The sequence below is a fragment of the Physella acuta genome, unplaced genomic scaffold (genome assembly GCF_028476545.2).
Source record: "Physella acuta isolate Inbredline_101_S28 unplaced genomic scaffold, ASM2847654v3 ptg000714l, whole genome shotgun sequence".
Taxonomy (NCBI): Eukaryota; Metazoa; Mollusca; class Gastropoda; family Physidae; genus Physella; species Physella acuta.
Genome location: NW_026732232.1, coordinates 391,758 through 419,567, shown reverse-complemented (window position 1 = coordinate 419,567; position 27,810 = coordinate 391,758). Strand labels below are relative to the sequence as shown.

Sequence of the window (27,810 nt, the reverse complement as noted above, 5' to 3'; positions counted from 1 at the left end):
AATAAAATAAAAATCTGGAAAGGTGCATTACTTACTTTGGAAGTAGTTTCATATTTATTCTTGTCTTCTTGTAATGCCTGTAGTTCTTGTCGTAATGTGTCTTCACTATGGTTCTTACATTTCAAATTTAAAGAAATAAAATACAGATTGTTCATACAAGTATCAGAGTTATTTGTGAATTTTGTTAAGAATTTTTTTTGCAAGATTTTTAATATGCAAAGAAAATACTTTTTGCAGAAATGTGTAATATGTATTGGTTTAAAAAAATAAAAATACTGTTAACAGAAAGTGTAATTAATGTTTTATGAATTATGTTTTCCACCTTAACATAAAGTTTACATATAAAAATATTTTAAAGAACCTACTTTAGAATATATATGTAGTTGATTCTCTAACATCTCTAGCCTTGATAGAAGCTTATCTTCATCTATCAGTGCCTTGTATGAGGAAAAAAAAAGAGATAATTTTTTGTCTAGAAAGCAACACAAGTCAGGGCACTTAAATCTTTATGTACCCAAGTATAGAAATCTAAAACTGTCTTTTAATGATAGGACAATACCTTCTTAGCTTGAAATAGCAATGGCAGATTGTGGCACATTGTCCTAAATAACCTTCTAAGGTAAACACTGGCTTTCTTACATAAACAATGGCATGAGCTTCTTGTTACAGTGTCAGCTGATACAGCATGCCTGCTCTCTAGGGAGTGGCTGAACCTGTGCAGCTGGTGATTACCTCCCCTAGCCCTCTAAACAAAACTAAGGTGAGCTACTCTACCTGCCATCCACTCTCTGATGTTACCTCCCATGAACCCCTAGCCCTCTAAACAAAACTAAGGTGAGCTACTCTACCTGCCATCCACTCTCTGATGCTACCTCCCATGAACCCCTAGCCCTCTAAACAAAACTAAGGTGAGCTACTCTACCTGCCATCCACTCTCTGATGTTACCTCCCATGAACCCCAAGCCCTCTAAACAAAACTAAGGTGAGCTACTCTACCTGCCATCCACTCTCTGATGCTACCTCCCATGAACCCCTAGGCCTCTAAACAAAACTAAGGTGAGCTACTCTACCTGCCATCCACTCTCTGATGCTACCTCCCATGAACCCCTAGCCCTCTAAACAAAACTAAGGTGAGCTACTCTACCTGCCATCCACTCTCTGATGCTACCTCCCATGAACCCCTAGCCCTCTAAACAAAACTAAGGTGAGCTACTCTACCTGCCATCCACTCTCTGATGTTACCTCCCATGAACCCCTAGCCCTCTAAACAAAACTAAGGTGAGCTACTCTACCTGCCACCCACTCTCTGATGCTACCTCCCATGAACCCCTAGGCCTCTAAATAAAACTAAGGTGAGCTACTCTACCTGCCATCCACTCTCTGATGTTACCTCCCATGAACCCCTAGCCCTCTAAACAAAACTAAGGTGAGCTACTCTACCTGCCATCCACTCTCTGATGCTACCTCCCATGAACCCCTAGGCCTCTAAACAAAACTAAGGTGAGCTACTCTACCTGCCATCCACTCTCTGATGTTACCTCCCATGAACCCCTAGCCCTCTAAACAAAACTAAGGTGAGCTACTCTACCTGCCATCCACTCTCTGATGCTACCTCCCATGAACCCCTAGCCCTCTAAACAAAACTAAGGTGAGCTACTCTACCTGCCATCCACTCTCTGATGCTACCTCCCATGAACCCCTAGCCCTCTAAACAAAACTAAGGTGAGCTACTCTACCTGCCATCCACTCTCTGATGCTACCTCCCATGAACCCCTAGCCCTCTAAACAAAACTAAGGTGAGCTACTCTACCTGCCATCCACTCTCTGATGCTACCTCCCATGAACCCCTAGCCCTCTAAACAAAACTAAGGTGAGCTACTCTACCTGCCATCCACTCTCTGATGTTACCTCCCATGAACCCCTAGCCCTCTAAACAAAACTAAGGTGAGCTACTCTACCTGCCATCCACTCTCTGATGCTACCTCCCATGAACCCCTAGCCCTCTAAACAAAACTAAGGTGAGCTACTCTACCTGCCATCCACTCTCTGATGTTACCTCCCATGAACCCCTAGCCCTCTAAACAAAACTAAGGTGAGCTACTCTACCTGCCATCCACTCTCTGATGCTACCTCCCATGAACCCCTAGCCCTCTAAACAAAACTAAGGTGAGCTACTCTACCTGCCATCCACTCTCTGATGCTACCTCCCATGAACCCCTAGCCCTCTAAACAAAACTAAGGTGAGCTACTCTACCTGCCATCCACTCTCTGATGCTACCTCCCATGAACCCCTAGCCCTCTAAACAAAACTAAGGTGAGCTACTCTACCTGCCATCCACTCTCTGATGCTACCTCCCATGAACCCCTAGCCCTCTAAACAAAACTAAGGTGAGCTACTCTACCTGCCATCCACTCTCAGATGTTACCTCCCATGAACCCCTAGCCCTCTAAACAAAACTAAGGTGAGCTACTCTACCTGCCATCCACTCTCTGATGCTACCTCCCATGAACCCCTAGCCCTCTAAACAAAACTAAGGTGAGCTACTCTACCTGCCATCCACTCTCTGATGCTACCTCCCATGAACCCCTAGCCCTCTAAACAAAACTAAGGTGAGCTACTCTACCTGCCATCCACTCTCTGATGCTACCTCCCATGAACCCCTAGCCCTCTAAACAAAACTAAGGTGAGCTACTCTACCTGCCATCCACTCTCTGATGCTACCTCCCATGAACCCCTAGCCCTCTAAACAAAACTAAGGTGAGCTACTCTACCTGCCATCCACTCTCTGATGCTACCTCCCATGAACCCCTAGCCCTCTAAACAAAACTAAGGTGAGCTACTCTACCTCCCATGAACCCCTAGCCCTCTAAACAAAACTAAGGTGAGCTACTCTACCTGCCATCCACTCTCTGATGTTACCTCCCATGAACCCCTAGCCCTCTAAACAAAACTAAGGTGAGCTACTCTACCTGCCATCCACTCTCTGATGTTACCTCCCATGAACCCCTAGCCCTCTAAACAAAACTAAGGTGAGCTACTCTACCTGCCATCCACTCTCTGATGCTACCTCCCATGAACCCCTAGCCCTCTAAACAAAACTAAGGTGAGCTACTCTACCTGCCATCCACTCTCTGATGCTACCTCCCATGAACCCCTAGCCCTCTAAACAAAACTAAGGTGAGCTACTCTACCTGCCATCCACTCTCTGATGCTACCTCCCATGAACCCCTAGCCCTCTAAACAAAACTAAGGTGAGCTACTCTACCTGCCATCCACTCTCTGATGTTACCTCCCATGAACCCCTAGCCCTCTAAACAAAACTAAGGTGAGCTACTCTACCTGCCATCCACTCTCTGATGCTACCTCCCATGAACCCCTAGCCCTCTAAACAAAACTAAGGTGAGCTACTCTACCTGCCATCCACTCTCTGATGTTACCTCCCATGAACCCCTAGCCCTCTAAACAAAACTAAGGTGAGCTACTCTACCTGCCATCCACTCTCTGATGCTACCTCCCATGAACCCCTAGCCCTCTAAACAAAACTAAGGTGAGCTACTCTACCTGCCATCCACTCTCTGATGCTACCTCCCATGAACCCCTAGCCCTCTAAACAAAACTAAGGTGAGCTACTCTACCTGCCATCCACTCTCTGATGCTACCTCCCATGAACCCCTAGCCCTCTAAACAAAACTAAGGTGAGCTACTCTACCTGCCATCCACTCTCTGATGCTACCTCCCATGAACCCCTAGCCCTCTAAACAAAACTAAGGTGAGCTACTCTACCTGCCATCCACTCTCAGATGTTACCTCCCATGAACCCCTAGCCCTCTAAACAAAACTAAGGTGAGCTACTCTACCTGCCATCCACTCTCTGATGCTACCTCCCATGAACCCCTAGCCCTCTAAACAAAACTAAGGTGAGCTACTCTACCTGCCATCCACTCTCTGATGCTACCTCCCATGAACCCCTAGCCCTCTAAACAAAACTAAGGTGAGCTACTCTACCTGCCATCCACTCTCTGATGCTACCTCCCATGAACCCCTAGCCCTCTAAACAAAACTAAGGTGAGCTACTCTACCTGCCATCCACTCTCTGATGCTACCTCCCATGAACCCCTAGCCCTCTAAACAAAACTAAGGTGAGCTACTCTACCTCCCATGAACCCCTAGCCCTCTAAACAAAACTAAGGTGAGCTACTCTACCTGCCATCCACTCTCTGATGCTACCTCCCATGAACCCCTAGCCCTCTAAACAAAACTAAGGTGAGCTACTCTACCTGCCATCCACTCTCTGATGCTACCTCCCATGAACCCCTAGCCCTCTAAACAAAACTAAGGTGAGCTACTCTACCTCCCATGAACCCCTAGCCCTCTAAACAAAACTAAGGTGAGCTACTCTACCTGCCATCCACTCTCTGATGTTACCTCCCATGAACCCCTAGCCCTCTAAACAAAACTAAGGTGAGCTACTCTACCTGCCATCCACTCTCTGATGCTACCTCCCATGAACCCCTAGCCCTCTAAACAAAACTAAGGTGAGCTACTCTACCTGCCATCCACTCTCTGATGCTACCTCCCATGAACCCCTAGCCCTCTAAACAAAACTAAGGTGAGCTACTCTACCTGCCATCCACTCTCTGATGCTACCTCCCATGAACCCCTAGCCCTCTAAACAAAACTAAGGTGAGCTACTCTACCTCCCATGAACCCCTAGCCCTCTAAACAAAACTAAGGTGAGCTACTCTACCTGCCATCCACTCTCTGATGTTACCTCCCATGAACCCCTAGCCCTCTAAACAAAACTAAGGTGAGCTACTCTACCTGCCATCCACTCTCTGATGCTACCTCCCATGAACCCCTAGCCCTCTAAACAAAACTAAGGTGAGCTACTCTACCTGCCATCCACTCTCTGATGCTACCTCCCATGAACCCCTAGCCCTCTAAACAAAACTAAGGTGAGCTACTCTACCTGCCATCCACTCACTGATGTTACCTCCCATGAACCCCTAGCCCTCTAAACAAAACTAAGGTGAGCTACTCTACCTGCCATCCACTCTCTGATGCTACCTCCCATGAACCCCTAGGCCTCTAAACAAAACTAAGGTGAGCTACTCTACCTGCCATCCACTCTCTGATGCTACCTCCCATGAACCCCTAGCCCTCTAAACAAAACTAAGGTGAGCTACTCTACCTGCCATCCACTCTCTGATGCTACCTCCCATGAACCCCTAGCCCTCTAAACAAAACTAAGGTGAGCTACTCTACCTGCCATCCACTCTCTGATGCTACCTCCCATGAACCCCTAGCCCTCTAAACAAAACTAAGGTGAGCTACTCTACCTGCCATCCACTCTCTGATGCTACCTCCCATGAACCCCTAGCCCTCTAAACAAAACTAAGGTGAGCTACTCTACCTGCCATCCACTCTCTGATGCTACCTCCCATGAACCCCTAGCCCTCTAAACAAAACTAAGGTGAGCTACTCTACCTCCCATGAACCCCTAGCCCTCTAAACAAAACTAAGGTGAGCTACTCTACCTGCCATCCACTCTCTGATGTTACCTCCCATGAACCCTTAGCCCTCTAAACAAAACTAAGGTGAGCTACTCTACCTGCCATCCACTCTCTGATGCTACCTCCCATGAACCCCTAGGCCTCTAAACAAAACTAAGGTGAGCTACTCTACCTCCCATGAACCCCTAGCCCTCTAAACAAAACTAAGGTGAGCTACTTTACCTGCCATCCACTCTCTGATGCTACCTCCCATGAACCCCTAGCCCTCTAAACAAAACTAAGGTGAGCTACTCTACCTGCCATCCACTCTCTGATGCTACCTCCCATGATCCCCTAGCCCTCTAAACAAAACTAAGGTGAGCTACTCTACCTGCCATCCACTCTCTGATGTTACCTCCCATGAACCCCTAGCCCTCTAAACAAAACTAAGGTGAGCTACTCTACCTGCCATCCACTCTCTGATGCTACCTCCCATGAACCCCTAGCCCTCTAAACAAAACTAAGGTGAGCTACTCTACCTGCCATCCACTCTCTGATGCTACCTCCCATGAACCCCTAGCCCTCTAAACAAAACTAAGGTGAGCTACTCTACCTGCCATCCACTCTCTGATGCTACCTCCCATGAACCCCTAGCCCTCTAAACAAAACTAAGGTGAGCTACTCTACCTGCCATCCACTCTCTGATGCTACCTGCCATGAACCCCTAGCCCTCTAAACAAAACTAAGGTGAGCTACTCTACCTGCCATCCACTCTCTGATGCTACCTCCCATGAACCCCTAGCCCTCTAAACAAAACTAAGGTGAGCTACTCTACCTGCCATCCACTCTCTGATGCTACCTGCCATGAACCCCTAGCCCTCTAAACAAAACTAAGGTGAGCTACTCTACCTGCCATCCACTCTCTGATGCTACCTCCCATGAACCCCTAGCCCTCTAAACAAAACTAAGGTGAGCTACTCTACCTGCCATCCACTCTCTGATGCTACCTCCCATGAACCCTTAGCCCTCTAAACAAAACTAAGGTGAGCTACTCTACCTGCCATCCACTCTCTGATGCTACCTCCCATGAACCCCTAGCCCTCTAAACAAAACTAAGGTGAGCTACTCTACCTGCCATCCACTCTCTGATGCTACCTCCCATGAACCCCTAGCCCTCTAAACAAAACTAAGGTGAGCTACTCTACCTGCCATCCACTCTCTGATGCTACCTCCCATGAACCCCTAGCCCTCTAAACAAAACTAAGGTGAGCTACTCTACCTGCCATCCACTCTCTGATGCTACCTCCCATGAACCCCTAGCCCTCTAAACAAAACTAAGGTGAGCTACTCTACCTGCCATCCACTCTCTGATGCTTCCTGAGTATTATGAACCAGTTGTCGGAGGGTTAAAAGTTTTTGCTCCAACATCTTCTCTCGATGTAAAGCTTCCTAAAATGGTTTTTTCAAGAAAGTGGTTATTTGTGTTGTAAATAGTTGTCTTAATGTAACAAACTATTAGTAATAGCTACTGTAAGGTAAGAAAAGTTTATCAACAGTAGCTTATAGCACTAGTCAAATGTTAGGTAAGAAAAATTGCACCATGTACACTGTTAGTCTGGCTGTCTAGTAAATCAACAACAAAAATGTGAGTACCTGGTACTCTGTCAATGCTTAGTGAAACTCAATTGATGCTGGCTTTTTGGTTCAATTACATGCATCATTCAACTCTAAACTCTTATTGACACGTATGAAATCATTGTTATAGTGATACAAAAATGACTCAAGTGCTTGAATGCCATACACCCATTTTCGATGGGCTATCTATTAGAGTTACTAATTCATTGGCTTTTTATGGAGAAAACACACATGTACTAGCCTGACAGATGTACTAGACAGACAGATGTACTAGACAGACATATGCACACAGAGAATGACAGACGAATGTACTAGACAGACAGATGCACACAGACAATGACAGATGAATGTACTAGACAGACAGATGCACACAGAGAATGACAGACGAATGTACTAGACAGACAGATGCAAACAGACAATGACAGACGAATGTACTAGACAGACAGATGCAAACAGACAATGACAGACGAATGTACTAGACAGACAGAAGCACACAGAGAATGACAGACAAATGTACTGACAGACATGCAGACAGAAATGAGAAACTAACCTGTAAATATTGAGCCAGCTGGTACAAGTCTTGTGTCTGTAAAGATATTCCAGGCTGGTTCTCCCCAGACAAGTAGGGGCTAGAGAAGAATAACAAAGTGTCATATAACATTTAAAGTGGGAATATAACAACAATACATTTTGCCTGTGTCATATAACATTTAAAGTGGGAATATAACAACAATACATTTTTTCTGTGTCATATAACATTTAAAGTGGGAATATAACAACAATACATTGTGTCTGTGTCATATAACATTTAAAGTGGGAATATAACAACAATACATTTTGCCTGTGTCATATAACATTTAAAGTGGGAATATAACAACAATACATTTTGTCTGTGTCATATAACATTTAAAGTGGGAATATAACAACAATACATTTTGCCTGTGTCATATAACATTTAAAGTGGGAATATAACAACAATACATTGTGTCTGGGTCATATAACATTTAAAGTAGGAATATAACAACAATACATTTTGCCTGTGTCATATAACATTTAAAGTAGGAATATAACAACAATACATTGTGTCTGGGTCATATAACATTTAAAGTAGGAATATAACAACAATACATTTTGCCTGTGTCATATAACATTTAAAGTGGGAATATAACAACAATATGCCAGGCTGGTGCTCCCCATACACATACAGATGAAAGAATTTTTAAAAATATAACCCATTCCTCATTGAAGTAGGAATGGATGTGCATAGATTTATGGAAGTAGGAATGGGTGTGTATAGGTTTATGGAAGTAGGAATGGATGTGCATAGGTTTATGGAAGTAGGAATGGATGTGCATAGGTTTACTAGACCAGTGTTAAATCATTAAGCTAGAATAGTTGAAGGGTGTGTGTAGTTTTCCTCAGATTCTTCTATTGGTGATCAGCTGTCTCTTCTCTAACTACTTTCATACTATCTCACACATCCAAGGAGAGGTATCTATGACATGCTGTTGACATTAACTACCAACACAAGGTACTGAGCCATCCATACAACCTCACATATCTAAGGAGGGGTATGGGTGGGGTCACAATTGTATTGCTACTTGTGCTAAATAGGGAAGTTAAATACAATTATTTTTTTATTTGATCACAAAAATAATGTACTTTAAAGTTGTTAATTTAAAGGAAGGGGGGGGGGGGGGGGGGGGCGAACATTGTAACATGATTTTTAATGGGCCTGGCTTTTTACAATATGTAACGATGTAGAGTAAAGGGGTAGGATTGAATAAGCGGAAATTGCTTGACAGCATTTATGGGACTCCCGCACATGAAAACAACTGAGTGTGTGGTGTAACTAGGCTAGTCAGTGCCATGTTCATCACTTGTGTTGTTGGCACTGACGCCAGCAGTCAAATGTACTGACACCTCATGTAAACACAAGGTCCACTTTCCCGTGACGTACTGTATGGGGCCCTACTTCCCAATGCTTAGACCTACGTATTGTAGCAGATGTAAAAAAAATCTGTCCCGTCAAATGAGAAATGTGCTGTTTACGTGCTGTGTTTACATAGCTAAAGATAGGCCGGCGAGTTAGGGCTAATTGTGGAGGAGGAGATACGTCACTGGCTGGCGCTGTACTAGCCACCAGAGGCCGTGTGTCTACAGCAGCCACTGGCACACACAACACACAAACACGCACACACAACACACGCACACACAACACACAAACACGCACACACAACACACGCACACACAACACACAAACACGCACACACAAACACGCACACACAAACACGCAACACACAAACACGCACCACACACACGCACACACAACACACAAACACGCAACACACAAACACGCACACAAACACGCACGCACAATACACAAACACGCACGCACAATACACAAACACGCACACACAACACACAAACACGCACACACAATACACAAACACGCACACAACACACAAACACGCACACACAAACATGCACACACGGTATCAAGAACACACGGTGTCAAGAAACTAATCCTGACACTTGTTTTAACCCCACAAACAGTGAAGAAACTAAACCTGAGACAGTTTAACACTCCGACTTAGCTGTTTGGGTTCACTGACTCACAAATCTATTTTATGGGACAGTTTCTTGTGATATCTTTTCTATGAGAATCTCGTTTCCTCATATCCAAATGATCGGCCTCACAGTGTGTGTGTTAATGTCTAGCGACCGTTTGATGATCCAACAGTTAGCCTAATATCAACAGGACATACATCTACCCTTCTCAAAAGCTTAAGAGGGACTTAAGAGTAGAGCTAACTTTACCCAGATACAGAAAATCATGACCTATAAACTTACCAACTCCAGCTAACACTGACCGGCTCACAGAGCTATAATAAACTTACCAACTCCAGCAACAACGGACCGACGCTAAGGCTTACATAACAAGTCTGCTATAGCGTTAAAAATATCACACCTAATTATATCTAAGGGAATCAACACTAACTACCTTCACAACTTTATAAGCCCCGAGAAATGAGAAGAGAAAGAAAAAAAACAGCTTGCCAGTACACACTTGCCGCAACACAAGGCGTTAAGTAGGGGAAATGTCTCTCCACCGCCACCCAAATGTGTGACTCAGGGACACCACAGTAACATCGTAATGGGACATTGTGCTAGTGTACAGGGGTAGGACGACACCACAGCAACATGGGACATTGTGCTAGTGTACAGGGGTAGGACGATACCACAGTAACATGGGACATTGTGCTAGTGTACAGGGGTAGGACACAGCAACATGGGACATTGTGCTAGTGTACAGGGGTAGGACGACACCACAGTAACATGAGACATTGTGCCAGTGTACAGGGGTAGGACGACACCACAGTAACATGGGACATTGTGCTAGTGTACAGGGGTAGGACGACACCACAGCAACATGGGACATTGTGCCAGTGTACAGGGGTAGGACACAGCAACATGGGACATTGTGCTAGTGTACAGGGGTAGGACACAGCAACATGGGACATTGTGCCAGTGTACAGGGGTAGGACGACACCACAGTAACATGGGACATTGTGCTAGTGTACAGGGGTAGGACGACACCACAGTAACATGAGACATTGTGCCAGTGTACAGGGGTAGGACGACACCACAGCAACATGGGACATTGTGCTAGTGTACAGGGGTAGGACACAGCAACATGGGACATTGTGCCAGTGTACAGGGGTAGGACGACACCACAGTAACATGGGACATTGTGCTAGTGTACAGGGGTAGGACGACACCACATGGGACATTGTGCCAGTGTACAGGGGTAGGACGACACCACAGTAACATGGGACATTGTGCTAGTGTACAGGGGTAGGACGACACCACAGTAACATGGGACATTGTGCTAGTGTACAGGGGTAGGACGACACCACAGCAACTCGGGACATTGTGCCAGTATACAGGGGAAGGACGACACCACAGCAACATGGGACATTGTGCTAGTGTACAGGGGTAGGACGATACCACAGCAACATGGGACATTGTGCCAGTGTACAGGGGTAGGACGACACCACAGTAACATGGGACATTGTGCTAGTGTACAGGGGTAGGACGATACCACAGTAACATGGGACATTGTGCTAGTGTACAAGGGTAGGACGACACCACAGCAACATGGGACATTGTGCCAGTATACAGGGGTAGGACGACACCACAGCAACATGGGACATTGTGCCAGTGTACAGGGGTAGGACGACACCACAGTAACATGGGACATTGTGCCAGTGTACAGGGGTAGGACACAGCAACATGGGACATTGTGCTAGTGTACAGGGGTAGGACGACACCACAGTAACATGGGACATTGTGCCAGTATACAGGGGAAGGACGACACCACAGCAACTCGGGACATTGTGCCAGTATACAGGGGAAGGACGACACCACAGCAACATGGGACATTGTGCCAGTGTACAGGGGTAGGACGACACCACAGCAACATGGGACATTGTGCTAGTGTACAGGGGTAGGACGACACCACAGCAACATGAGACATTGTGCTAGTGTACAGGGGTAGGACGACAAACACAGCAACATCGTAATGGGACATTGTGCCAGTGTACAAGGGTCAGACTTCGAAACAATAGCGCCGAGGGTCAGTTCTACTCCGTTATGGGGTACCAAACTGATAGTTCTTCGCAACTGTGGGTCGCAGTCAAGCACTTTGATACTCTCAAATAATATAAGAATCGAGCTAGGGACAGCGTACTAGTAAGTAAAGGCTAGCAGTGTTTTGTAAGGATTATAATGTATACTATCCTGTTTAGGATCTAGTAACTTGAAGCAAAAATGCCGAAGTTAAAGATACGGTTGATCGTTCATATACTTAATCTACCATACTACACCTAACGTTAATGGTTAAGAAAAACTAGAAATGTATCTTACCTTAAAGACGGTTGAAGACCTAATACAAGACTTTATAAGCGATACAAAATTTCACAAATCAATAGTTCAAAGGTAAAATCGCAGACGACAGCAAATAAAGACGTAACACTATGGCTATTGGCTACATGCTAATGAGCATGGCATTTGTATGGCTGTTAGCTAGAGACCCGGAAAACATGGCATTCCAAATTATTTGTTATCTAAAGACTTGGAAAACCCAATATTAAATGTGTAAGGTTGTTGGCTACAGTATTTGTAAAGCTGTTGGCTAGTAAAAATGACATTTGAATTGCTGTTAGCCGGTCAATAGCAACTTCCACAATGTCACCTATTTCAACTTTGCCGTGACTTTCAAGAATTGGAAAAGAAATTTGTTCTGCCTTATTATCGGAGGGTTGGGACGGGGGTAAACATTAAGAAAAGGACCTTTGTGATAAGCCGTTTTCCCCGTATAGTATTCTAGCAGCTGGTGAGGTTCCAGGTTTTAGACAGGTCCTGCTGTGGTCGTGTGCTTTAATGTTTGTAAATAATACGCGTCAGGCCTAGCACCGGCACACAATATATGCGTACACACGAGTTAGTATGAAGCGCGCTCAATGAAAAGACAGAAACCTACTACAGGTAAAGATGGTCTACTCACATAATGTGCTGATCAAATATCGCCATCAGAGTCGGACTGCCTGGTATAAAACATGACTTATGACTTAGACTAGCATCCTCGTGTCTTGTGTAGAGCATGACTGATAACAAATCCGACAGGTCCCAAGGAGGGAGCAGCCACCGGGTGTAACGTTCAGGGAGGATCCCTACGAGAAGTGAGTTCTAACGGTCTAAATAGGGGCGGTACCATTTCCCGGGTGGCGGAGAGCTTCAAGATGTTACGATGACGTCAGGGGTATAGGTAGGCAGAAAGGTGGGCGGGGATATCATTAGAGAACTTACAGCTCGCAGGTATAAAAATAGTTTCAAAATGTGATGCAACTCATTTGTCGGGGCTCCGTAAAGACATGTTTATGAATGAAAAACTGTGGCCCATTAAAAATAAAGACTTGCAGTCAGAGTGAGATATACTAGAAATGTTATTCAACAAAACCCTAGAATGTGTCCGTGCTTTGTGATCTATTGTGAAAAGTTTAATAAATACGACAGTCTTTTGCAACTGCTTTTTTCTTTACCATTAGATTCAAATGTTATCTATTTCTAGAATACTCTAGATGATCTATGATCTTAGATATTGCTGGCTATGAATGGACCGCATTATGTGATCATGGTTTGCATTAGTTTTGATAGAACCAAAAAGTTCCATAATAAATGGCACATATTTGTTACATCAGAGAACAGACCGTAATCAAGAGGGAATGCGCGACCAACAACTTAAGGGAGGTAACAAAACTTTTATTTAAAAATAATCAGATCCACGCAAACTGCTTGGTTTATCTACCTTGACTAAGATGAAAATAAAACTAGTATTATAAACCTTACCAATATTGACACGCTTTAAAAAGTACTCGGACAATGCGATCTAAAAATTAGATATGGCAAGAAATAAAAAAACAAAACAAAGCACAGCTTTTTGAAATTGCTTAAAAACATTAGTCTCACTGATTTTTTAAAGTAAATCCCGAATTCAGTCACCCAAAAATTACAGTGGGAGTAGATCATAATAAAAAGAACCTTAAATTGCCTTCACATACATTTTTTCAATTATTTGAATGACATAAAAGTACGCAAAGGCAGTGTATATTGTATTTGCTGTGAGTGTTTGTGGGTATTGTATCAGCTGTGTCTGTGGGTATTGCACCAGCTATACATGTGCCCCACCCCTCGTCAGAAGGAAAGATACTGCTATACACGACATTGGTGTGTTGCTAAACGTATCTCATATTTATTCCGTGTTTAACTGTTTATTATTGACAAACGAAACAGCTACCTACAGTTACATAACTGATGTGCCTATAGTATTTTGCCAGGTATTCTGTGTTTACCTGTCTCAAGGATTCAAACATACAAGCTCCATTGCTACATCAATGGAAGATACATGACGTCATATCACCCAGTCACACAGACTAGGCACCATTTATTTACTAACACCGTTCCCACGTGGGGAGGTTTTTATTGGCCACAACGTCTATTTAGGTCCAGCAACAGCTATATGTGGGGCTGTGTCAGCGGAGAAACGTGATTGGCATACCTAATGCCCATAAAGACAATCAGTAAACAGATTCCCTTGCTGGCGTTTGCCGGCTCCAGCCTAAGTAATTCGCTACAACGTTTGATTCATCACAGTACTGTGACGGGGGGGGGGGGGGGAGAAGAGGAAATAAGGGATCCAATTTTAGAAGAGATACGTGCGTTTGTGGTACGTGCTCACAACAAGCCTAATCTAGATGTGTTTAATAGAGATCATACTCTGCCACCCGTCATTGCCTCCGTAGTCCCTGGTTGATATCCCTATCATACGTCACCCCCCCCCCCCCCCCCACACACACACCGTTACAGTCCCTTGTCGATATTCCTACCCTACGTGCACATATTGGTCATTGCAGGGGCGTAGCGAGGGGGGGGGCGGGGGTGCGGACCGCACCGGGTGACACCATTTAGGGGGGTGACACCAAGGCAAAAAAATAGCAAAATATATAGAGAAAAACTCGAGGGGGGGGGGGTGCAAATCGAAAGTTTGAGGGAGGGGGGTGCAAATCGAAAACTTGAGGGGGGGGGTGCAAATCGAAAGTTTGAGAGGGGGGTGCAAGTCGAAAACTCGAGGGGGGGTGCAAATCGAAAGTTTGAGGGAGGGGTGCAAATCAAAAATTTAAAAGTTTGTCCCTGGGAAGGGTCTCTATGCCTCGGGGGGGGGGGGGTGACACCATTAAGTGCCGCACCGGGTGACACCCGACCTCGCAACGCCACTGGGTCATTGGTCACTACCCCCCCCCCCCCACCCGTAGTGCCTTGTCGATATCCCTATCATACGTCACTACCCCCCCCCCCCCCCCCCGTTACAGTCCTTTGTCGATCTCCAAGGCCCTGAAAGCATCAAGACCTTCATTAAGGTCTGTCTCCGCCGCCCGTATAGTAAATCAATGGTCCAAGTGGTGACCAGCGGCCAGAACTAAGGCTGAAGCTCACCTGTCTGTCTGAAGACACCGAGTCTGTCTGCCCTGACCCGTCCACTCGGACGGACAAATCTTGAGGAAAGCACAGCCCATGTGTGTGAGCAGGCCAGCACCCCCAGCACACAACAACAGAACGACTGCACGCCACGGCTAACTACGGCACAGTGCTCAGCATGCTGGACCCTACACCTAATTAGTTACAACACTAATTAATGACAATTTACTGGGTGGGTTCTTGTTTTTTCTCAATACTCAAGCCTGGCATGATTCCCACAGCCACAACGAGCCTCCCAAGCGGGTAGTGTTGTAGTGAACTTATGCTGGTAGTGGTAGCAACTGGTTGGTTCATTCACCCAGTGACCTGACATGTCAGCCACAAAAGAAATGACGTGACAAAGACGTCAGTGACACAACTATTGACACAAGAAATGATGCGACAAAGACTATATCAAAACACATAGAACACCCTAACAACACAAAAAAACACAACGAAGTTGCATGAGAGAAAGAACGAGATTGTACAACATGGACGTATAGAGAAGTACTCACGCAGGTTTGGCCTCCCTCCCATCTGGGTGATACAATGTTATAGTTCCTATGATACAGCCATGTGTAACTGCAAGACAATCAATGCAATCATTTCATTCAGGGTTTGTGTTAAAGTTATGTTCGTGGCTAAATGTAAACAAACAAAGCAAGTGCCATTTTTAGTGGCACCTTAAACTGGCAGCCTTTAGAAGACACGACACATAACCAACAAATAGCCAGAGTTTCTTCCGTGGTTACAGTGGGCTTGTATGACACAAGTTGTGTGGGCTTACGTGATATGAGTTGTGTGGGCTTACGTGCCATGAGTTGTGTGGGCTTGTATGACACAAGTTGTGTGGGCTTATGTGACATGAGTTGTGTGGGCTTATGTGCCATGAGTTGTGTGGGCTTGTATGACACAAGTTGTGTGGGCTTATGTGACATGAGTTGTGTGGGCTTACGTGACATGAGTTGTGTGGGCTTACGTGACATGAGTTGTGTGGGCTTGCGTGACGTTAGTTGTGTGGGCTTACGTGACATGAGTTGTGTGGGCTTACGTGACATGAGTTGTGTGGGCTTACGTGACATGAGTTGTGTGGGCTTACGTGACATGAGTTGTGTGGGCTTGTATGACACAAGTTGTGTGGGCTTGTATGACACAAGTTGTGTGGGCTTACGTGACATGAGTTGTGTGGGCTTACGTGACATGAGTTGTGTGGGCTTGCGTAACGTTAGTTGTGTGGGCTTATGTAAAATAAGTATAACATGGGGTGTGTTGGCTGCCAAGACATGGGATGTGTGGGCTACCATGACATGTGTGGGCTACCATGACATGTGTGGGCTACCATGACATGACATGTGTGGGCTACCATGACATGACATGTGTGGGCTACCATGACATGACATGTGTGGGCTACCATGACATGGCATGTGGGCTACCATGACATGACATGTGTGGGCTACCATGACATGACATGTGTGGGCTACCATGACATGGCATGTGGGCTACCATGACATGACATGTGTGGGCTACCATGACATGACATGTGTGGGCTACCATGACATGACATGTGTGGGCTACCATGACATGACATGTGTGGGCTACCATGACATGACATGTGTGGGCTACCATGACATGACATGTGTGGGCTACCATGACATGACATGTGTGGGCTACCATGACATGACATGTGTGGGCTACCATGACATGACATGTGTGGGCTACCATGACATGGCATGTGGGCTACCATGACATGACATGTGTGGGCTACCATGACATGACATGTGTGGGCTACCATGACATGGCATGTGGGCTACCATGACATGACATGTGTGGGCTACCATGACATGACATGTGTGGGCTACCATGACATGACATGTGTGGGCTACCATGACATGACATGTGTGGGCTACCATGACATGACATGTGTGGGCTACCATGACATGACATGTGTGGGCCACCATGTCATGACAAGTGTGAGCAACATGAAAACAGAAATGAGTTCTGTGGAACACGTGCCCAGCCTCCTGGACTAAACAATCCAAGCCGTGTTCCACGGGGTATCCAGCGATTCCCTCCCCTGCACGCAGCCCCTCCCACTGACGTCACAGCTAGGTTTCCTTTCATTACACATCAGCCTTACGTCTAGGACTAGGTGGCAGCCGTTTTATTTGTTTTAACTCTGGTTAAAATGGACGTGTGTTACTGAACTGTGTAACGAAAGTAAATGGGTTGCCGCAGTGTTTAGGTCAGTCAGTGAGTAGCTCTAAATTTCCACTGACAGATGTGGGAAGGGAGGTTATTTAAAATGGATCTCCAAGGACAGACGACTTGGTTAATATTCGAGTCCAGTTTCAGGTGTTATCCTGGTAGGACTAGTAGTGGAGAGGTTTTATACTGGGTGGCTAGTGGTGGGCAGTGTTTCATTCAGACATTTTTTCTCAGTGGGGGGGGGGGGGGGGGGTTTGAAAGGTACTGGGACCACAAACTAAAGGTAAAATCAACATCTTCATAAAAACTACAAATATAATCAACAACAACTTCATATAAACTACAGGTCAACATCTTCATACAAACTATAACACTGTCATAAAAAACTACACCATAATCAACAACACCTTCCTACAAGTGATAAGTATTAAAAACACCATATCAAGGATCACCCTTAAACCACCTCATGGGTTTTTAGAACAATTTTTCTCCCCTCCCTCCCAATGTCTCAGACCATCCCCACCCCCACAGCCTCCAATGCCCCCCTTCCCAAATAGCACTTTTGTTTGTTTTTTAAAACAATTTCTCTCTCAAATATTTGCTGAGCTCTGTCCATGTCCAGCATGTTGATCAATTTTTATTGCAAGTTACAAACATCTTAAACATTAAAACTGGTAAACATTCAGTTTCTGACATTATGTTTTCAAATGCAAAGGTGTGTCCCTCTTATGACTGGACTCTTATACAAATTAACAGCATATAAAACCACAGTACAAAGTCACTAACAAGCATGACAAAACATGAACTACTAGGTCCAAAAAAAACATGAACTACTAGGTCCAACCAAACATGAACTACTAGGTCCAACAAAACATGAACTACTGGGTCCAACAAAACATGAACTACTAGGTCCAACAAAACAGTGACAACCAAACATGAACTACTGGGTCCAACAAAACATGAACTACTAGGTCCAACAAAACATGAACTACTAGGTCCAACAAAACAGTGACCACCAAACATGAACTACTGGGTCCAACAAAACAGTGACAACCAAACATGAACTACTGGGTCCAACAAAACATGAACTACTAGGTCCAACAAAACATGAACTACTAGGTCCAACCAAACATGAACTACTAGGTCCAACAAAACAGTGAGCACCAAACATGAACTACTAGGTCCAACAAAACATGAACTACTGGGTCCAACAAAACAGTGACCACCAAACATGAACTACTGGGTCCAACAAAACATGAACTACTGGGTCCAACAAAACAGTGACCACCAAACATGAACTACTGGGTCCAACAAAACATGAACTACTGGGTCCAACAAAACAGTGACAACCAAACATGAACTACTAGGTCCAACAAAACATGAACTACGGGGTCCAACAAAACAGTGACCACCAAACATGAACTACTGGGTCCAACAAAACATGAACTACTGGGTCCAACAAAACAGTGACCACCAAACATGAGCTACTGGGTCCAACAAAACATGAACTACTGGGTCCAACAAAACAGTGACCACCAAACATGAACTACTGGGTCCAACAAAACATGAACTACTGGGTCCAACAAAACAGTGACCACCAAACATGAACTACTGGGTCCAACAAAACATGAACTACTGGGTCCAACAAAACAGTGACCACCAAACATGAGCTACTGGGTCCAACAAAACATGAACTACTGGGTCCAACAAAACAGTGACCACCAAACATGAACTACTGGGTCCAACAAAACATGAACTACTGGGTCCAACAAAACAGTGACCACCAAACATGAACTACTGGGTCCAACAAAACATGAACTACTGGGTCCAACAAAACAGTGACAACCAAACATGAACTACTGGGTCCAAAAAACATGAACTACTGGGTCCAACCAAACTAAGAACCAGCAATAGAAAAGAAAATGTTGTGTTTACTTTTTTCTCCCCGCCTGTTGTTCTCCATGACCTCCACACCAAACTGGATAAGATCGCCAGAGAAGACCTCCCTGGCTGGACTCTCCTCGCCTCCCTTACACAACCTTTGATTGTTGATAAATGTGCCATTGCTGCTCTTCGTATCTTGTAAGTAAAACTAGAAAGGAAAAAAAAAAAGCTCTAATTTTTGTTAAATGAAGCAGGAAACATTGTAATAAGACATCAATACAACCACAACCTGACAACTTCTTGTTTGTTATTAAACACAATCTTTCCACCTGGATCACGTGATGTGTTATGTACTATGTCAAAACATCATCACATGACATTTCTGTATGCTGTCATTAGAGTGTCAAAGCTTCAGCATGACCAAATTTCAGCCCCAATCAACATGCAACATGTCAAATATCGGCCCAGGTCTAAAACAGACTGTAGCGACCATACAACTAGTCAGATATCGGCCCTGGTCTAAAACAGACTGTAGCGACGGTACAACTAGTCAGACATCGGCCCAGGTCTAAAACACTGTAGCGACCATACAACTAGTCAGATATCGGCCCAGGTCTAAAACAGACTGTAGCGACGGTACAACTAGTCAGACATCGGCCCAGGTCTAAAACACTGTAGCGACCATACAACTAGTCAGACATCGGCCCAGTTCTAAAACACTGTAGCGACCATACAACTAGTCAGATATCGGCCCTGGTCTAAAACAGACTGTAGCGACCATACAACTAGTCAGATATCGGCCCAGGTCTAAAACAGACTGTAGCGACGGTACAACTAGTCAGATATCGGCCCTGGTCTAAAACAGACTGTAGCAACCATACAACTAGTCAGATATCGGCCCAGGTCTAAAACAGACTGTAGCGACGGTACAACTAGTCAGACATCGGCCCTGTTCTAAAACAGACTGTAGCGACGGTGCAACATGTCAGACATCGGCCCTGGTCTAAAACAGACTGTAGCAACCATACAACTAGTCAGATATCGGCCCAGGTCTAAAACAGACTGTAGCGACGGTGGAACCAGTCAGACATCGGCCTCAGAATGCTTGTTTTACGTTTACAGATTCATTCAACGGCCAGTCAGGTAAAAATATACGTTTAAACTTTGACCTTTCTATTTTAGATTTCCAACTCCAAAGCTAGGGCTGTGATGTTGTAACCAGCCGACTTAAAAAGGAAGAATATACACTATAGATACACGTGGAGCACATAGTAATCGTGCAACAAATCAAACGAGCAATATGTATACACCACAAAACTAGACCTAATTAAAACCCAAGCAAGCGTCCCCCCCCCCCCACCACCACACTTATGTAACATTCTCGACTCAGTTGACCTGGAAAACGTTTGACCCGGCAGTCAGTGCAAATGTTTGTAGCCAAACATAATACGACAGTTCCGGTTTCTCGTCAGCTGGGGGCACGCGAGCATCCACTCGCTTGACGTGGGCTTGTATTTTTACCCGTGTCGTCATCAGGACCATCAAAAAAGGATCCAGAAAGCTGATATCAGGTTACGTGAGTGACGAGTATAAGACACGACCCATCAGTGGCTACACTACTTTTTTTTTTACTAAAAATAAAGGTAAAAAACAGAACAGAACGTTTGTCCAAAAACGTTATAAGGGGTCATCCATTTATGACGTCCACACGCGGGGGGGGGGGGGAGGTCCGAAAAAAACTGACTTTTGTGGACGCATATGGATTTGTATTTTTGATGAAGGTGAGAGGCAGACGTGCAATGTCATTTTGGAGGGGGGGGGGGGGTCAGGCTAATGTGGCGATAATAGGGGGGGGTCAGGCTTATGTGGCGATAGTAATGTGGGGATAATGCGAAAATTATTTAAAAAGTGGGCGCCGTTTATCGATGACCCTAGATCAATTGACACTACAACTGCAGGGGTCACTCTACACAAGGCACTTCTCCGGCAGTGTGCTCGGTACAAGTCTATACCAACCAGACTAGTGGACACAGCCGGCAACAGATGCCAGACACACGGGTGTTTAGATCTAACACAAGACACATCGGCTCTGTCAGCAACGGATGTTATTACAGACACACGGGTGTTTAGATCTAACACAAGACACATCGGCTCTGTCAGCAACGGATGTTATTACAGACACACGGGTGTTTAGATCTAACAAAAGACACATCGGCTCTGTCGGCAACAGATGTCAGACACACGGGTGTTTAGATCTAACACAAGACACATCGGCTCTATCAACAACAGATGTCAGACACACGGGTGTTTAGATCTAACACAAGACACATCGGCTCTGTCAGCAACGGATGTTATTACAGACACACGGGTGTTTAGATCTAACACAAGACACATCGGCTCTGTCGGCAACAGATGTCAGACACACGGGTGTTTAGATCTAACAAAAGACACATCGGCTCTGTCAACAACAGATGCCATTACAGACACACGGGTGTTTAGATCTAACAAAAGACACATCGGCTCTGTCAACAACAGATGCCATTACAGACACACGGGTGTTTAGATCTAACACAAGACACATCGGCTCTGTCGGCAACAGATGCCAGACACACGGGTGTTTAGATCTAACAAAAGACACATCGGCTCTATCAACAACAGATGTCAGACACACGGGTGTTTAGATCTAACAAAAGACACATCGGCTCTGTCGGCAACAGATGTCATTACAGACACACGGGTGTTTAGATCTAACACAAGACACATCGGCTCTGTCAGCAACAGATGCCATTACAGACACACGGGTGTTTAGATTTAACACAAGACACATCGGCTCTGTCAACAACAGATGTCATTACAGACACACGAGTGTTTAGATCTAACACAAGACACATCGGCTCTGTCAACAACATATGTCATTACAGACACACGTGTGTTTAGATCTAACACAAGACACATCGACACACGGGTGTTTAGATCTAACAAAAGACACATCGGCTCTGTCAACAACAGATGTCAGACACACGGGTGTTTAGATCTAACACAAGACACATCGGCTCTATCAACAACAGATGTCAGACACACGGGTGTTTAGATCTAACACAAGACACATCGGCTCTGTCAACAACAGATGTCAGACACACGGGTGTTTAGATCTAACACAAGACACATCGGCTCTATCAACAACAGATGTCAGACACACGGGTGTTTAGATCTAACACAAGACACATCGGCTCTGTCAACAACAGATGCCATTACAGACACACGGGTGTTTAGATCTAACACAAGACACATCGGCTCTGTCAACAACAGATGTCAGACACACGGGTGTTTAGATCTAACACAAGACACATCGGCTCTGTCAACAACAGATGCCATTACAGACACACGGGTGTTTAGATCTAACACAAGACACATCGGCTCTGTCAACAACAGATGCCATTACAGACACACGGGTGTTTAGATCTAACACAAGACACATCGGCTCTGTCGGCAACAGATGTCAGACACACGGGTGTTTAGATCTAACACAAGACACATCGGCTCTGTCGGCAACAGATGTCAGACACACGGGTGTTTAGATCTAACACAAGACACATCGGCTCTGTCAGCAACAGATGTTATTACAGACACACGGGTGTTTAGATCTAACAAAAGACACATCGCCTCTGTCAGCAACAGATGCCATTACAGACACACGGGAGTTTAGATCTAACAAAAGACACATCGGCTCTGTCAACAACAGATGCCATTACAGACACACGGGTGTTTAGATCTAACACAAGACACATCGGCTCTGTCGGCAACAGATGTCAGACACACGGGTGTTTAGATCTAACACAAGACACATCGGCTCTGTCGGCAACAGATGTCAGACACACGGGTGTTTAGATCTAACACAAGACACATCGGCTCTGTCGGCAACAGATGTCAGACACACGGGTGTTTAGATCTAACACAAGACACATCGGCTCTGTCAGCAACAGATGTCATTACAGACACACGGGTGTTTAGATCTAACAAAAGACACATCGGCTCTGTCAACAACAGATGTCAGACACACGGGTGTTTAGATCTAACAAAAGACACATCGGCTCTGTCAGCAACAGATGTCATTACAGACACACGGGTGTTTAGATCTAACACAAGACACATCGGCTCTGTCAGCAACAGATGTCATTTCAGACACACGGGTGTTTAGATCTAACAAAAGACACATCGGCTCTGTCAGCAACAGATGCCATTACAGACACACGGGTGTTTAGATCTAACACAAGACACATCGGCTCTGTCAGCAACAGATGCCATTACAGACACACGGGTGTTTAGATTTAACAAAAGACACATCGGCTCTGTCAGCAACAGATGCCATTACAGACACACGGGTGTTTAGATCTAACACAAGACACATCGGCTCTGTCAGCAACAGATGCCATTACAGACACACGGGTGTTTAGATCTAACACAAGACACATCGGCTCTGTCAGCAACAGATGCCATTACAGACACACGGGTGTTTATATCTAACACAAGACACATCGGCTCTGTCAACAACAGATGTTAGACACACGGGTGTTTAGATCTAACACAAGACACATCGGCTCTGTCAACAACAGATGTCAGACACACGGGTGTTTAGATCTAACAAAAGACACATCGGCTCTGTCAACAACAGATGTCAGACACACGGGTGTTTAGATCTAACACAAGACACATCGGCTCTATCAACAACAGATGTCATTACAGACACACGGGAGTTTAGATCTAACAAAAGACACATCGGCTCTGTCAACAACAGATGTCAGACACACGGGTGTTTAGATCTAACAAAAGACACATCGGCTCTGTCAACAACAGATGTCATTACAGACACACGAGTGTTTAGATCTAACACAAGACACATCGACACACGGGTGTTTAGATCTAACACAAGACACATCGGCTCTGTCAACAACAGATGCCATTACAGACACACGGGTGTTTAGATCTAACACAAGACACATCGGCTCTGTCAACAACAGATGTCATTACAGACACACGAGTGTTTAGATCTAACACAAGACACATCGACACACGGGTGTTTAGATCTAACACAAGACACATCGGCTCTGTCAACAACAGATGTCAGACACACGGGTGTTTAGATCTAACACAAGACACATCGGCTCTATCAACAACAGATGTCAGACACACGGGTGTTTAGATCTAACACAAGACACATCGGCTCTATCAACAACAGATGCCATTACAGACACACGGGTGTTTAGATCTAACACAAGACACATCGGCTCTGTCAGCAACAGATGTCATTTCAGACACTCGGGTGTTTAGATCTAACAAAAGACACATCGGCTCTGTCAGCAACAGATGCCATTACAGACACACGGGTGTTTAGATCTAACACAAGACACATCGGCTCTGTCAGCAACAGATGCCATTACAGACACACGGGTGTTTAGATCTAACACAAGACACATCGGCTCTGTCAGCAACAGATGCCATTACAGACACACGGGTGTTTAGATCTAACAAAAGACACATCGGCTCTGTCAACAACAGATGTCATTACAGACACACGGGTGTTTAGATCTAACAAAAGACACATCGACACACGGGTGTTTAGATCTAACAAAAGACACATCGGCTCTGTCAACAACAGATGCCATTACAGACACACGGGTGTTTAGATCTAACAAAAGACACATCGCCTCTGTCAGCAACAGATGTCATTACAGACACACGGGTGTTTAGATCTAACACAAGACACATCGCCTCTGTCAGCAACAGATGTCAGACACACGGGTGTTTAGATCTAACACAAGACACATCGGCTCTGTCAGCAACAGATGTCAGACACACGGGTGTTTAGACCTAACACAAGACACATCGGCTCTGTCAGCAACAGATGCCATTACAGACACACGGGTGTTTAGATCTAACACAAGACACATCGACACACGGGTGTTTAGATCTAACACAAGACACATCGGCTCTGTCAACAACAGGTGCCATTACAGACACACGGGTGTTTAGATCTAACACAAGACACATCGGCTCTGTCAACAACAGATGCCATTACAGACACACGGGTGTTTAGATCTAACACAAGACACATCGGCTCTGTCAACAACAGATGCCATTACAGACACACGGGTGTTTAGATCTAACACAAGACACATCGGCTCTGTCAACAACAGATGCCATTACAGACACACGGGTGTTTAGATCTAACACAAGACACATCGGCTCTGTCAACAACAGATGTCAGACACACGGGTGTTTAGATCTAACACAAGACACATCGGCTCTGTCAGCAACAGATGTCAGACACACGGGTGTTTAGATCTAACACAAGGCACATCGGCTCTGTCAACAACAGATGTCAGACACACGGGTGTTTAGATCTAACACAAGGCACATCGCCACTGTCAGCAACAGATGCCATTACAGACACACGGGTGTTTAGATCTAACACAAGACACATCGGCTCTATCAACAACAGATGTCAGACACACGGGTGTTTAGATCTAACACAAGACACATCGGCTCTGTCAACAACAGATGCCATTACAGACACACGGGTGTTTAGATCTAACACAAGACACATCGGCTCTGTCAACAACAGATGCCATTACAGACACACGGGTGTTTAGATCTAACACAAGACACATCGGCTCTGTCAACAACAGATGTCAGACACACTGGTGTTTAGATCTAACAAAAGACACATCGGCTCTGTCAGCAACAGATGCCAGACACACGGGTGTTTAGATCTAACACAAGACACATCGGCTCTGTCAAGAAACAATTTGAGTGAAGTGACCAGCCGTCCTACTGGGGTGACAGCAAAACGACGAGTGTATGGAGAATCCTGTAGTAAACAAACGCTTCTATTTGCTACACGGCAGTGTACAACCAGACCAGCATATCAGCGGGATTAAGCTGTATATGTGCATTCCACCTCCTCAAAAAACCGACGGGAAAAAATTGACTAGCCTAGCAATAAAGAGGACACTATTGTATTCCAGAAATACAAAAACTATTGTTGCTGATATTAAAATACGTGTTAAGTAAGAGACGAGCTTCACATTCCGACACCCAAGCAGTCAACAGCTAGAGATGGCAGAGAGCATCCAGTAGGCCGAACTGTTGTCATTTTAAACCAACATTTGGGGCGGACTTTTATTTCACGTGCTTGAGCCCCATACGTATTTTTAGACTAGTATACAAGCGTCTGTACTTAACAGTTATGTATAATGCTAGAAAGATATTAGTATGTATTATACAACCACAAAGGAAGGACCTGCAGAAATGGCCTACAGTCAGTACCTCTCACTACAAAAGGACCTCTTGTAGTGTGTCCCCTCCCTAATACACGGACCCTATCAATATCGCTTGATCCATCCTTTCAAGCTTAAGCGCTACATTTCTTACTTGTTTTTTTTTTCTCAAACATTCTTATAGAAATTAAACAGAAAGCAGGCAATAACCGAATTTTAAATTTGTACAAGATGAATACACTTTCTTTTGATGAATTTTATAAAATACGAGCCGACCCGCGGCATATCATACGCCGCTATTTAGTTGTTTTACTTTCTACTTTTCAGTCATTCATAATTTGTGAATTCGACAGTACCAATGCTGCCACTGAAAATATTTGCTTTACAACACTATCAGTAGGTTGTTAAGGACTATACTACCCCCACCCTCCTTTCCCCCAACCCCTACTACCCTACACCCCCCCCCCCCCGCCCCTTCCGTGAAAGTAGCCTCCTCTTAGTTACCTCCCATAAGTTTAAAATCGTTTTAAACTAAATTATCTGCCCCTAATACTGTGTAATAGCCGTCACTAAACCCGGCTCTACGATTGTAAACATTTAGCGTGAACCACAGCTCACCAGACCATGTAGGGGTGGGGTGGTTGGGAGCGCGCTTACAGCTTGGTGTTTTCTAGCGCTCCAAGAAGAGAATTATATATATAGATAGATAGAGCAAAACAGTATGTCTACAAATTGAAATGTAGACTAGTTTTTATTTTTCAACCAAACAGAACAAAACATTGCAGAACAGCACATGTCCACAAAAGAGCACACTAAAACTGCACCCCCCCCCCTCCTACTCACGTACAGCACAAAGATATTTTAGACTTTTTGGTAGTTTTGTAACAAATGAAGGTCAGGGAGAGGATATGGTCTAGTAAACAGAAATTATAATTTTTAAAACTTGATTTCTAGTTTTATTTTAAAAAATGAAGTATTTAATACAATCATTTTAAACAACAAAAAATCCGCTACCACACCCCTGCTCTAGATAGTAGGGAATGCATGCACACATATTCACCTACATTAGACATACTTCCTAGCTTCAAATATACTTTTGTTAAAGTTGGTAGGCCCAAACCTATCCCATACTATAACCTGACACTAAGTTTTGCACTGGTGCTAATTTAACCTTTTTGAATCTACTTTTCCCTTAAATACAACGCAGGTTTTACAGAACAGAGCAGATTTAATTTAAAAA

The 27,810-nt window shown here is 44.7% G+C and overlaps 1 protein-coding gene across 9 annotated transcripts in view; it reads right to left on the bottom strand.

Moving 5' to 3' along the window:
- LOC131949769 (sarcolemmal membrane-associated protein) overlaps nt 1-27,810 on the bottom strand; it is a 52,840-nt gene that overhangs the window by 21,181 nt on the left and 3,849 nt on the right. For all 9 annotated transcript variants that reach the window (XM_059311709.1, XM_059311708.1, XM_059311707.1 and 6 more), the window contains 6 exons: nt 19,345-19,501; nt 15,720-15,786; nt 7,679-7,757; nt 6,847-6,942; nt 366-437; nt 36-113 (listed from right to left, as the gene is read on the bottom strand). In XM_059311709.1, the coding sequence (XP_059167692.1) occupies nt 36-113; nt 366-437; nt 6,847-6,942; nt 7,679-7,757; nt 15,720-15,786; nt 19,345-19,501 (549 nt within the window). The remainder of the gene's footprint in view (nt 1-35; nt 114-365; nt 438-6,846; nt 6,943-7,678; nt 7,758-15,719; nt 15,787-19,344; nt 19,502-27,810) is intronic.